The sequence below is a fragment of the Trichoplusia ni genome, chromosome 15 (assembly GCF_003590095.1).
Source record: "Trichoplusia ni isolate ovarian cell line Hi5 chromosome 15, tn1, whole genome shotgun sequence".
In the NCBI taxonomy this organism is placed as follows: domain Eukaryota; kingdom Metazoa; phylum Arthropoda; class Insecta; order Lepidoptera; family Noctuidae; genus Trichoplusia; species Trichoplusia ni.
The window spans coordinates 309,995-323,480 of record NC_039492.1 but is presented as its reverse complement, the minus strand read 5'-3'; the positions used below and the strand labels follow the sequence as shown (position 1 = coordinate 323,480).

General features: G+C 36.8%; 2 protein-coding genes across 2 annotated transcripts; one reads left to right on the top strand and one right to left on the bottom strand.

Moving 5' to 3' along the window:
* Window positions 1–243: 243 nt before the first annotated feature.
* Window positions 244–9,154, bottom strand: LOC113501192 (mediator of RNA polymerase II transcription subunit 15-like). Its single transcript, XM_026882257.1, has 11 exons — window positions 8,819–9,154; window positions 7,766–7,905; window positions 6,971–7,630; window positions 6,579–6,761; window positions 5,598–5,724; window positions 5,032–5,207; window positions 4,603–4,757; window positions 4,187–4,308; window positions 3,919–4,021; window positions 3,412–3,638; window positions 244–2,983 (listed from the first exon to the last, which is right to left on the bottom strand). Exons 1-11 carry the CDS (start codon window positions 8,902–8,904, stop codon window positions 2,869–2,871), a joined length of 2,094 nt encoding a protein of 697 aa, XP_026738058.1. The 5' UTR covers window positions 8,905–9,154; the 3' UTR covers window positions 244–2,868.
* A 132-nt stretch (window positions 9,155–9,286) lies between these two features.
* LOC113501196 (probable RNA polymerase II nuclear localization protein SLC7A6OS) lies at window positions 9,287–13,272 on the top strand. The gene is made up of 4 exons (XM_026882262.1): window positions 9,287–9,571; window positions 10,318–10,616; window positions 11,102–11,277; window positions 12,793–13,272. The coding sequence occupies exons 1-4, from the start codon at window positions 9,425–9,427 to the stop codon at window positions 13,071–13,073; spliced, it is 903 nt and encodes a 300-aa protein (XP_026738063.1). The 5' UTR covers window positions 9,287–9,424; the 3' UTR covers window positions 13,074–13,272.
* The last annotated feature ends 214 nt before the right edge of the window (window positions 13,273–13,486 follow it).

Genomic DNA, 13,486 nt, shown 5'->3' with positions numbered 1-13,486 from the left:
CGGCATACCTTTTATGCTAATAAAAGCCTACCTCGAAAGACAAGGCCTTGTACCTTGAAAAATGTTTAAATACCAGCACTAAACAAAATAGAGTAAAATTATCTAAGCTGTCTATGACACTTTATATCCTTGGGTTTTGATACTTGCAACTTCCTGTTACTATAAATATGAATGCTGGCAACATAGTATACATAAATAAGTTTTGGAAGTTAAAACTATTGTCGATAAAATAATACAACAGCATACAGTTAACTTACATTTTATTTAAAATTACAAACAAGAAAATTATTGCTTATCTCGATACACTTACAACAATTACATCGATAACACTCCATCAAAAAAGGGACCTCCGTGGAAAAATATAAAAATACAAATTACAATCGCGTTCAGAAATATGAACTCAATTACCCGATGATAGAACTCATTTTCAAACTATAGGTACATCATTTTTTTCGTATATTGTTCATTGGTGTGTAAAAATCATGTATACATAATCTTGAACAAACTTGTCAACAAAGCTGTTAGTTTTCTGTCATGGCATTTGGCAAATGCAACCTTAATTACCCGTCTTAGTTAAAGTTGTTTCTACGCCATAGCTCTGTAAAATTTCAACTAATGTCGACGTTTCGCTCGGCCATTACTTGAATATAGCTTGGGTTTTTACCTATCAATGTGAACATTTTATTTTTGTACATCTGTAAATGTTTTCATATTTCTGTTCTCGATTGTACATAATGTCTGTATGTGCCTGTACACAATTTCATCGTTAAAAATTGATCCCGAATAAAATGTTTCAGCACAATGGGACGTGATGCAAATAATTATGTATTATTATTTTATTTTTAATAATAAATAGGGCTGGTGAGTAGAATAACAGAATCAAAATAAGGAGTTTATTTTTCAAGTATTGTACCATGCTTGAATATAATTTTATTTAGGAAAAACAAATAGCACATTATTTTCGAAAGAGGATTCTAGAACAAAAATCAAATGACCGATAATTTCAAAATTAACTTTGCAATCTCACATTTAATAAAATGTTTAAAATAAATGAAAAGTGCTTTAAAAAACCGGGTTTTTGTGTTGCAATAAAATGGGATAAAGATTTTTTAGAGAATTTCAGTAAACTTCTAACTCCTTACAAGCGATTACCATATATGCACCCTCTATGCTGTCGTAACCCCTGAAATTCTCTTATTCGACACATATAAAAATTGTAACTGTACTTCCATCAAATTATCACAGATAAATATCACATCTGCAAAATATAGACTTTATAAAGAAGATCCCTCCAATACAATATCAAGTTAATTTATTCTTAATACTAGTCTCACACAGAGTATATTGTAATGGGAACTTTTAGCATACTCACGCAATATTAAACCTTATTACAATCGTATACAGTTCAAAATCAGACCCAGACAAGTTATGTTTTGAAACAGTTCGTCTGATTTACATGAGTTATGAACCGTATGCGCTAAATTTAAGGTTTAATTTTGCTTGAACATTCTAAATAACATTGTCTTTTTAACAGAAATTAAAAACTGTGTCAATAAAATACATTAACGATTTGTCTTTGTTCACATATTCGTTTTAGGTTATATAAAGTGATTGATGGTCATTCCTTCTCCAAAATAAGAAGTCTTTGCCCAGCAGTGGGCAATCAAATGCCAGTATTATAACATGTTTATTATAGGCAAACGATAACGGAACAAAAATCTCAATTTTATATCTTGAGGGTGAAAATCAGATCAATTATTATTTATTTAATTCTTCATAATATATTTGTCTAAAACACATCTAGGATTATCTAGATCTCATATAACCTAGAATTAATTGTAAAATAGAGATTAGGTGAACTCTAGGCTTATTGGAAAAAAACGTGGTTATCTTATAAATACTAATTCTGTGAATAGAAATAAAAACCTATCTACAGAAAAAAAAAAATGATTTTAATAATATGTTAGCGGGAGTTACTATTATTGACTGGCCTGTAGGTCGGGTGTTTAGAGGCTCTGACTGCTATAATGGAGATAGTGGGTTCGATTCCTACCCAGGACAAATATATGTATAGTGGACAAGATGATAATATGTTCTGTTTCTGGAGTATGATACTTAGAACTACATACATAAGTTTCTTTATCATTTGTCTAATAATCATAATACAAGCTTTGCTTAGTTTGAGACTACAGAGTGTTGTGAAATATTATTATTTGGAATTTTTTTGTCTCGGAATTAGACTATTTATAAACTAAGCCAAATATTTAAAAAATAACCACGTTTATCCGTTACACCTAGTACCTATTATCTCTTTTGTCATAATCCATGATTGAGTAGAAAGAGACACAACTATAGCTGTCTCTTTCTTGGCTTTTCTTCATACTCCTTGTAGCTTAGATCATTAAAATGAACGTGTTCGTATTGCTTCCATTAAAGGCAATTGTAAGTCGAATCCTCGAAACAGTTTTCACTTTCAAATACATTTATCTAATGACATTAAAAATTCATTTATCTAAAATGTCATTATCTAAGACTTATTGGGTAAGAAATAGGATCTATATTCGTAAAACTCCGGTCTGACTTGAGACGGAGTTCTTTTTCACCCAACGAGCGGGACATTCAAGACCTTTTTCAAATAGATTAAATTTCAATATTTTTCACTAATCATTGAAATAGCTATTTTATTTCCTAACAGCGCATTGATAAAAATACACAAATCTGGTTGAAATCACTTTTCCAAAATTGGCCAAAAAAACGACTGTTTCTGAATTTTAAACTTTCGTTTCGTGCGATAAAAACTTAAAAAAAATAATTTAAATTCCATGAGAAACATTCGCATGTATCTCGTTATAGGATATGTCACTTGTCTTATAGTCCAAGAGCTGGTACAGGAGTGTATGAGACGGGTGTGGGCGCGCACGCCTGACGCACGCTCATCTCCCACGCGTCGAGCAACTGGCCCACTGAACAGCTTTTTGGTAGCCTGTGAAAGAAAGTATAAGTTGTAATTTCTGATAATTATTTGAAGTTTGATAAGAGATGGAATTTTTGTAGTTTCAGTAGTTTTAGTGGGAATGGTTTTCACGTGTGATCGTATCGTCATTAATGCGGAAGTTGCCAATGGTTAACTGTAATGACGTGCACGTAATAAAGGTCAGGGAGGATATGTTGTGGTACATTTTAGGGGCAGCCAATGTCCAACAGTAGACTGCAGCAATATTAATTAGTTAAGGATACGCATGCCTTTTTTTGTAAAGCGGCAGAATCCTTATGGATGCCTGAAGCCGCGCGCCGATGCGGGTAGCGTCAGACTCTTACTGACTGAACCTAAACGCCAACCAAATTTTGGTTGTGATGCATGGCAATGATTTGTCAATTCTTCATACAACCGTCGTGCAGGCCCCGTGTTACCTGGCGCAGCGCGCGTCCATGGCCCGCTCGAGACGCGCCAGGAAGCAGTCGGGCGCGGGCGGGCGCGCGGCGCGCGGGCGCAGGCGCAGCGGCGGGCGGCGCGGGTAGTCGCGCGGCACGGCCACGTGCACGCCCGCCACGCACGGCAGGCGCGGCTCGTCCAGCGCCGCCACCAGCGCGATGCAGCCGCCGCCGCCGCCGCGGGACGACATCGGCTCCAGCGACACCTGCCAGCACGTCACTACTTTTACAACACTGCGCGTGACACTGGCCACTTTGAAGACAATTTGCTCGACTTGCCAATAACTGGCAATCTGCGCAAATCGCCAAACAGATACCCTGTTTGGCAATTTGCGCAGATTGATCTTGGTGACGACTTAAACCAGACCCATATGTATTGTACCTATTGAAATGCTGGGATTTGCCATCACCGATACAAGTAAAATAACGAAAAGTTTTCTGTAAAACATATTATACGTTCTTTCTACTTCATAGAACCAGTCCTACCTTAAATCTAGAATCCAGTCTAGCTATTTCACCCTGCAAGACATCTGGAATCTCCATCGTTGGCTCTTCTAGCTTCGGGATCTTCTGCGGCACTGGAAGGTTTCTACGAATTGAGAAATAAAATGTTATAAAATTCAGATCAAAAAGATGTTAGCTGAAAGGGATTGCAGGTTTTTACAAAAAATTGATCGCCACTAAAGTTATTCAATAAGTACAAAAACAGATCAAACATTGTTTTTTAACGTTTTATCCAAATTCCCCGACTCACTTGATCTCTGGACCGTTAAGGGCGTCGAGGGCTGATCCGAATGTGCGTTTCAGCGTGTGGTTAGCGAGCGGTGACTGCAAGCAGTTGTTCACCACTTCCAATAAAGGATTGAAGATTTGTTCCTGGATAGAGCAGTAACAACGATCGTACAATTATGTAAATTAAGATCTGAAATGTGAGTTTAGCGTAGCAGGGAAGTTATAATTAGCAAATAATGTCTTATTAGTACATCTCGACAATGACTTTGTTTTTTGTATAGCAGTATTATAAAAGCTTCTTATTCAGTCGAACAAAATTAAGTCAGTCCAGAATCTTGCTGGAACCTGAACTTACCTTGAATGAAATCATCCAAAAAACAAGAAAATAGTGGTAAATGACAGTAAGTGTAGCAACATAAGCAGTCTTCTGATAATTACCTTTCCAGCACTGGGCACGACCACCCCCTCGCTCCGCTTGAAGTCCAGCTTCTCCAACACCACCTCGCACTTGATGAGCGTCTCCAACGGCATCCTCTTGTTCGGGTTCGAGAGGATGTCCAGTAAGTTCTTCATTTTCGTCAGTTTCTCAACATCTGATGTTGTTAAAAAAAATTTTGTTACAGGTAAGTCAGCAAGTCCCATGGAATCTGTTAGACTTTGATTACAATCAAATTTGGACAAGAAGCAACGTACACAGTTGAGACACCATAATATTTTCATTTTAGGAATAGGATATTTTTCATCTGGTATTTTGGCTGACGGAAAATGGACTGGAAATCATAATACAGTAAATTATGATACTAGAACGATGTTTTCGACTTGTAAGAATCGTATAATTTGTAAGATCCGCATTGTGGGAGCACTCACTCTCGCCCTCGCTGACCATCCGATGCACCATCCTGCGCAGCGGCTCGATGTACTTGGAGAGCTGGCGCACCTTCTCGCGGTAGGCGGCCTCCTCCCCGCCCGGCGACGCCACGCCCGCGCCCACCGGCGTGTTCAGCGACGACGACGGCGACGCTACCATGCCCATACCCACGCCCCTGGTGGTACGAATGGTGATATCCATTATCAAATGATACAACGGTTTACTCAAGCGTATTTTTCGGGATTGCCCATCATTGATCATTTAATAATGAATAATTCTCACAATGTTTCACTATTCACCCGCTTTCACAGTTTCCGTGAGGTTTAATAAAAATCGAATTCTGTACCCAGTTTTATAACATTTTAAAAACTAGTTCCTGATTTTGCATTTTGGCAAAATTATTTGGAAAAGTTGGTATGCAATTACTTTAGTAACATAACAAAAATTTCCCCCAGGGTGATTAGTAAAAATGTGAAGCCTTATATTTTGTCTTAACAATTTTATATACTAAGAAAATCTGGGCTAAAATTGCACCTTGAAGGCAATTTTTACATTTATATCATACCTCTGCGGCTGTTGGACATGATGAGCTAGATGCGCAGGATTCGAGGGGGACGGACTACCGACACTGCCGCACGCTCCCAGCCCGCCTAGTGACGACATAGGTGACGTCATAGTCGCGCCCATTACACCTTGAGTAAGAGATGAAGATTAAATTGAGTTTAACGATTCAAGCTTCCAGTCATATTTTTTGAGAATAGTATTCAGCCGCATTGACGGCATTGACTGTGAGATATCCATCACAGTAAGACTTTATTAGGTATGGGAACAAGACGCCATGATAGGTGATGTGTAGCTTTTACTGTGAACGTCCGTAAGAAGCGAAGCTTAACTTGTGATCGCTTAACTTGAGCAGTTGTAGCTTACAACACTAATTATGTACTTGGAAGACTTAACATTTTTTTTTATTAAGTAATGGAGACTGAACCAACATCTAGACGAAACATGCCTAAATGATAAAAATAAATCAAACCTTCAGATAATTTAAATCAGAATCATGTAATAACAAAGTTTATTTTAAACAAAAGCCTTTTCGGCGTCACAAAGTCACTGACATCCGGCTGAGGTCAGTGACTGGTTGCAACATAATTATAAGATTTACGCGGAAAAGTACCATGAGTCATAAGCATTGTGTTGATACATGAAGCTAGACTTAGTACTGAATGCAGGTTCTAGGTGGAAAAAATGTACGAGGTTGAATATTTATTATGTTTTTGTGTTTTTTGTTGAGTCTGTTTGTTTTGCCCGGATTTATTATGTTCATAGGAATTGATTTCTATATCAACAAGATCTGTTTCGATGTAAGATTAAGCATTTTGAAGTTTGTTAATTTGTTTCTTCCATTTGACCTCCATTATGTCTACAACGTCAAATACGTCTTTGCTCAACTACGTAATAAAAAAAAACATTTAGTCACATTTTCCTCAACCTTAATTGATTGCGAATATGCGGTCAATCAACTGGATCTCAAGTGTGTAGTACTTACCCATAGGGCTGGGCCCGGGCATGGCGGGTGATGGCGCGGAGGGCGAGGGGCTCTGCCGCAGGAACTGCGCGGGCGGCGCCGCGCGGCCCAGCATGCTGCCCACCACCTCCTGCTTGCCACCCACGCGGCCTTGCATGTGCAGCATGTTCAACCCCACTATCTGGTTGTTGCCCATACCACCAACTATAAATGAAGAAGGCTAGTTTATTTTCACCCTTTTTTTTTGTAATTTTTGAGTTTCCATATACTTTGGTCTTTGGCAATCTACAAAAACTTGCCAATACCAAGTTTATGAGTATATATGTATGCCATTAAAAAAAGGGTTATGATTGATGTATAAAATTTAGGACAGTTACTTTAGTAATCAACAACGTATGGTCTAAGAGACTCACCCATTTGCCCAGACATTTGTCCTTGCATGTTGTTGGGCGCCATTTGACCTCCCATCCCCACCTGGTTGCACGGCATCTGCCCCACCATAGTGTTGGCCCCACTCATGGGCACCTGCATTGAATTGGGCATAGACATGTTGGGCATCATCTGCCCTTGCATGCCACCAGCCAGTTGGTTCTGTAGCTGGCTGCCCATCTGGTTGGACATACCACCCATTCCTCCTACCATATTATTGCCCATTTGGCCTTGGTTTCCTACCATACCCAAGACTCCCCCCAGTTTATTCTGAAGCTGCATGTTAATCTGAGGCCTTTGGTTTAGTGTTTGCAGTAGATTTGTTGCTGTCTGGGCTTGTGGCCCTTGGGAGACTATTGGTCCTTGCTGGTTCATTTGGTTTTGCATTCCTTGCATCCCAGGATTGGGTCCCATCACGCCTTGTTGCTGCATCTGACCTTGTGGGCCCATGGTCATCATCTGATTCCTCGAACCTTGTGATGCTAAGTTTTGTAGCGCATTGATAGGGTCTTGTGTAAGGCCAGCTTGGTTGTTGGGCCCTTGTTGAGGTTGGCCTTGTGGAGCCTGGACTTGAGGACTAGGCCCAGGCTGACCCTGATTGGGGCCTTGCATGTTTGGTGCACCTTGATTTTGTTTTGATTGTGCTGAAATATGGTTACTAAGTTACTTAAAATTATATATTCAAATTTAGGCTTATGATTAAAACTTAAGTGTCTGTACTTATTTGTTAACATATTATTTTGGCTACTAAATAAACTAAATTTTACATTTATACTTACACATTTCTCTCACATGCAGTATAAGTTTGGCAACCATATTCATGTACTCCTCACGGGTCTTGGCCTTCATGAATACATGGTTCTCCATCTCACTACTGTTGCGAGCCACTTGGACTCCAGAACGCTGGATCACCTCCTCACTGAAAAAGGCAATTATGATTAAATGAATAACATAATGAGAGAGACAGCTTCTGATATCTTAATTAATGACTAAATATTAATGAATGCTGAACAGATAAGAATATAGGAAGGTTATACTGCCGAGGTATTTAATAACTAAAATGCCGTAACATCCAACATCTGGTAAATTTTCAACTTCTGATATCTTGAATAGTTTTGGAAATTCGCAAACGCAGATAGAAAAGGTAACAGACACACAGTGACCCAATGCAATGAGGAAAATGTTTAAAAATAAGATTTATATTTAAACATTTAGTGAGCAGAAATTTGAAATGAAATTGTTTATTCTCTATCTGGGGTATCTCATCATTTTCTCTCAATTACTTTAAAGTAGGAATCTAAAATAACATCATAAAAGAAAATCCATTGGAATTCTAACTTTCAGATTATGACTCTTCATCAACCTTATCTAAATAATTTGGAAACAACTTGCTTTGAGCGTCAGTTTTCAGCTATGTCTTCAAAATCTAGTCTTAACAAGGAAGGATTATAATAAATTTGGAGACACTACTATGGATAAATGGCAAAATTATTAGATTCCAGCAGGGCCGTTAGGTTTTTTACCACTATATTGTACTTCCAATTTCTATGAAGGAGTATATGTATGGTACTGGCTAGATAAATTTAATAAAATAATGATATTTTCGAATATAAATAAAGTGAAATTGTAAATTAAATGGTTCCTGCTGATCTTAAGAAGAGTTTCTCCAAGAATTATGTGAATTTAAAAGTATTATTAGTAGCCCCTTAAGTCAGAATATTAATTATCATCACATACAGCTATTTGTGAACAGAATCTTCTGTTTATTGATACCAGTCAAGGTCAGATTAATCGAGATCCATAAGTTTACAAAATGGTACAGTTTTACTCACATTTTCGACACAACACTCTGCCTAAAGGCTTGGGTCCTCCAATTATCTTCTGAAGCCATTGTATTGAATTGTTTAAGATTATCCATAAATTGTAAAAACCACTATAAAAGATCTCGCGTCTACAGACACATTTTTAATTTCAATATGATTCACGAAATGCGAACGCTGAACGCTCGATAATGAAGTTATGAAGCGCTACGGCACGGCCTTTCTTTCTTTACTTTTTCTACGGGATAGATTATAAATTCGGAATGTCGTTTCCTTTCACGATATGTGAATTAAGGCAGACACACAATGAACTTGAATGATAAGTGACTGAGTTTAATACAACAACCGATTCATGTCGACAAAACTGGCAACATTCACTTACAAATTTCATTTTTAAAGCATAACAGAAAAAAGAGACAGCAGTATAAGTTTTTGCCGTATAAGAGTATAACAATATTTAGTCATGTTTAGTAATGCTTCATTCCCATGGTCAATCAATACGTTACTATATGTCAAATTTCATTCATACCGTTGTCAGTCAGTTATTGTCAGTGGTGGTGAGACAGTATATGTATGCCGTTTTTTAGAGCTTAATAGTCACTAATAAATTAATATACTATGGCTACCTCGACTGTATTAAGAGTGAAGCGGCGGCTTGAAGAAAACCCTCAAGATGCCCTTGTGCTTATGTGTAAACGAATCAAAACTGATTCCGAGGAAATATCACCATCCCTGTTTGTTTTTCGAGGAACTGTTGATAGCCAGGTAACCATTTGTTGCAAGCGAGTACTATTTATTAAAAAAAAAACATTAATCTTGACTTTAACATAGTTTAGTAGAATGGTTTTAAGTCATAAAACACTGTTCTATTACAATTATGTGATTACCGTCCCGCCTAAACAAAGAAAGTCAGATACACGCGGCTTTTTTAGCTGATAAGAGACCAGTGTGTCTATCTAGTTTTTAAAACTTGCAGTTTCATGGCTCGCTGCAAATTCGCCGCAAAAGTAAATTTTCAAGATGTTGCGATAGGTCCCTAGAAAACGAAATTCTGCTTTCCCTATTAAATTAATGGAGAAAAAGGCAGAATCAAAAATTTTGCAAGAAAATTGATCACACTTTCAACTTCTTCTACACAGCATCATATTTTATGTATTAATGTTAGTGTTTAATATGTTACTCATTGTATATCTACCATAATTCAAATCAAAAAATCTATTTTTAACCTGCCAAAAACTCCCTAAGATTGAACAGAAACCTCTTTCTAAGAAGGAACACGAATTTAATTTAGCTCACTCTCTAATAATACCTGCTTATAAATAACCCATGCCCTTTGTATGTAGGAAAGGTGTGAGTATTAATCACCACTGCAATAAGCAATTGATATATGCACATTTCGTAAATGTAAATTTAATTCAACTGTCACTTTACCCTATTAGAATGTTATTTAAATGTATAGAAAAATAATTTACACACCGCCATACTCTTAACTTAAATTAATATTGTTCCAGGAAACCACACAAGTGAAAAATGTCCTACCAAAAATAGATATCAAACAACAAAAAATCAATGCCGCAGAAATAATAAAAAAAATGAGGGCAGAACGCAAGGAGGTTACAACAGAGAATCGTTACAAACTCCTTAATTGCAGTAGAGGGGTGAAAGAAGACAGCAACGAGGATAGCAATGTTTATAATTTCATAGACCTTCAGAAAACGGATGACAAGGAAGGAGATGTTATATACGCTTATGATCTGTACACAAGTTATAAAAAGGAGTTTGATGTGTCAATGATAGATAATATTGTTAGGTAAGAGTGATAATTTATACATCCTTGTAAACTTTCAACTGCATTGCTAAGCTTATGAAAACTTCCCGTTCTCGTTTTACTCTTGGTCTTGTGCTTATTGGACATAGTATCTAAACTACCTCATATTTACTTTTAAGTGCTACTTAAAACTCTTCAACTACCTTTTGCATATCAGACACAATTTTTCATAGCATTTTTTAGCCAACAAATTTTAATACTACTTACATGAAACTGTAAATCTGGTTTTGAAGTTGTTCAAGCATTTTGTAAAGAAAGTAAAACATTACAAGACTCAGTCAGGAAGCCTCCTGTCCTGCGCCCAATATTGTAATCAAAGAGTATATTTGAATTTGATACAGTCTCAAACAATGCTGGACTGCACTGGTAGTTCTGAGGGTGATGAGATCCCTTTTCCTCCACCATTATTGTGTCATGTAGTCTTAAGTCCTTTATTTATATTTTTTACTGTATACCTTTCCAAACAGCGTCGAAACAGAGATCCTATTAGATTCATATCAAGACCCCTTCAGCTCGGATTGTGAGTGTGATGATGACGATGACTCCAACGATGAGAACAACTGGAGGAACGAGTATCCTGACTCAGAGCAGAGCAGCATAGAGCTTGAGGATATGATCAATGCCATGGCGAATGTTGATATGGGTAAGACATACCTACAGACACTCATATTGGACATTAATATGGCTTTACTCACACGTCTTAATAGGAAATTTTAGACATTTATACTATTTTTTTTATTTAAATATGAAATTATTATGAATCCGCCATTTATATTTTTTTGAAAACTATACACTAAAGCCACGGCTTCGACCCGACCTGAGTCGTTATCATAAGCTGGCGTGGTCCGTCAGAAAGTGCGATCGCATGAACCGCTTATAGTTAGAGTTGAAATTTTAAAAGATTAATTTGCCTTATTCTGCCTTTATTAATTGCCGAGTTTAAGCAGCGTTGTTACGGTGATAAATTTGTTAGTGCCGATTGTTTATCGATCATCCGGTTTGTTTACTTTTAGGCTATTTGTACAGAACCCCCTGTGTCATAACTCCGACCGGTACTTGACTATTTAAAATAAAATTATGGTTATTGGGTCTGTGCTGGAGGGGCTGGTTCAATCTGGCTGTGGGCCGGATTTAGGAGTAAGCTTCGGGGCAACTAAGGGGTGGAGGCCCCCTTGCCCCAAATTATTTTCCAAATAAAATGAACAATTTGTAGGTAAAAAATGGCTGTAGGTAAAGGTAAAGGTGAAAATAAAATATCAAAGGAAGCGATGTTTACTAGGTTTACTAGTTTAAATTTGAAAGTTTTTTTTCCGAAGTCTCTATCCCCCTGCTTATGGAGGACCCGGGACTTTCGCCTCGGTTGCCCTCCACTAAATCCGGCCCTGATCTGACTCGTCATGGGCTAATCGGGCACCACCAGTAAATACGCATTTGTGTGGGTAAAGCCGTTTTAATGTTTAATATTAGTTAATAACTATATCTTACTCATATTATGCATAATAATATCCTTATGCGAAAGTGTCTACCGAATGAGTTTTCGGCAAAAGCGTTATCGACACTCCACTCTTAAAAGAGGGTAAATAATCTTGTTGTCTTTTGGTCTAAAACATCATTAAAAAACGCGAGTAAAAAACAAAAGATACAAAACCAAATATACCTACCCCTGAAATAATTTTACTTAGTATGTGTTTGTAAAAACAAACAGAAAGATTTAGATTCTCTATAATAAGATTGTTTACCTTTTTTAAATCAATTATTGGATGCTATGCGGTTATGTGCTACGAGGAGTATTTCAATCAATATTGTGTATGACGTAATTTTAAATCCCTAAGTTAAGGAAAAACTAAAATAATTTCGAAATGTTAACTTCTGCGAAATAATATTTTCTAAAGATTTTTCCTCAAACCAAATATTTACGTAACTCCGTTAATTACTGTTATAAACTTTCCTGGTTCTTTGTAAATGTTACTGGTGTTATAATTTATTTATACAAACTGAAACAAATTTGAATTCTTCCACAGCTAGATACCTAAAAATCCTACACGTAGAACATTTATATTGTATTGACAACAAAATGTAAAATGAAAATAATATCATAATGCTATGCAATTCAAAATCTATCTAAAAAAAATTACAAACAAACCTCTTTTATTTTCAGAGGAGCTATCGAGCGACGAAGGCGAAGAAGACATTTACGATGACAACTGCGTAAGGAAAGAAGACGTCGAAAACTATGGAGCGGCTTATGCAAAGTACAAGGCAAAAGTATTGGCAGAAAACCCAGACTTGAAAGGCAGTAAACTGGTACACAGTTCTCGAGATGATAGCTATAAAGACGATAGTGATGGCTTTTATTACGGAGAAGACGAAGACACTGAACAATTCAAAGATCAGTACTTTGTAGACTCAGATGCAAGCGGCAGAAATAGTCCAATTTAAATATAATTGTTTTAGGTTGTTCTATTCAAGTTGTACATTTTTAACTGTATATATTTGATCGTTATTTTTTACTTGTTTACAATCAAATCAAGCAGTGTTCCTAGAATACTTGTGTGATTAAACTAACCGAATCTTCTAGTCTAAGGTCTTATTAAATTTGTACTAGTTATGATGTTAAATAGATAAATGGTGTAATCGATTTAAACTAGTTTTATTTTTAATTTAAATCTTCATTGTTCTCCGTCCGAATTCCTTGGCATATTATGTTAATAACCGGTGGTTGGAATTGAAGCCGACCCCAGCATAAGTCGTTAGCAAAATCAAACATTGTTGGATGTCAATACCGTTTTTGTTCACGTTTTGAATATGTTGGTAAAACTAAAAACGAACGCACAAAGAGAGAGATCCTGATC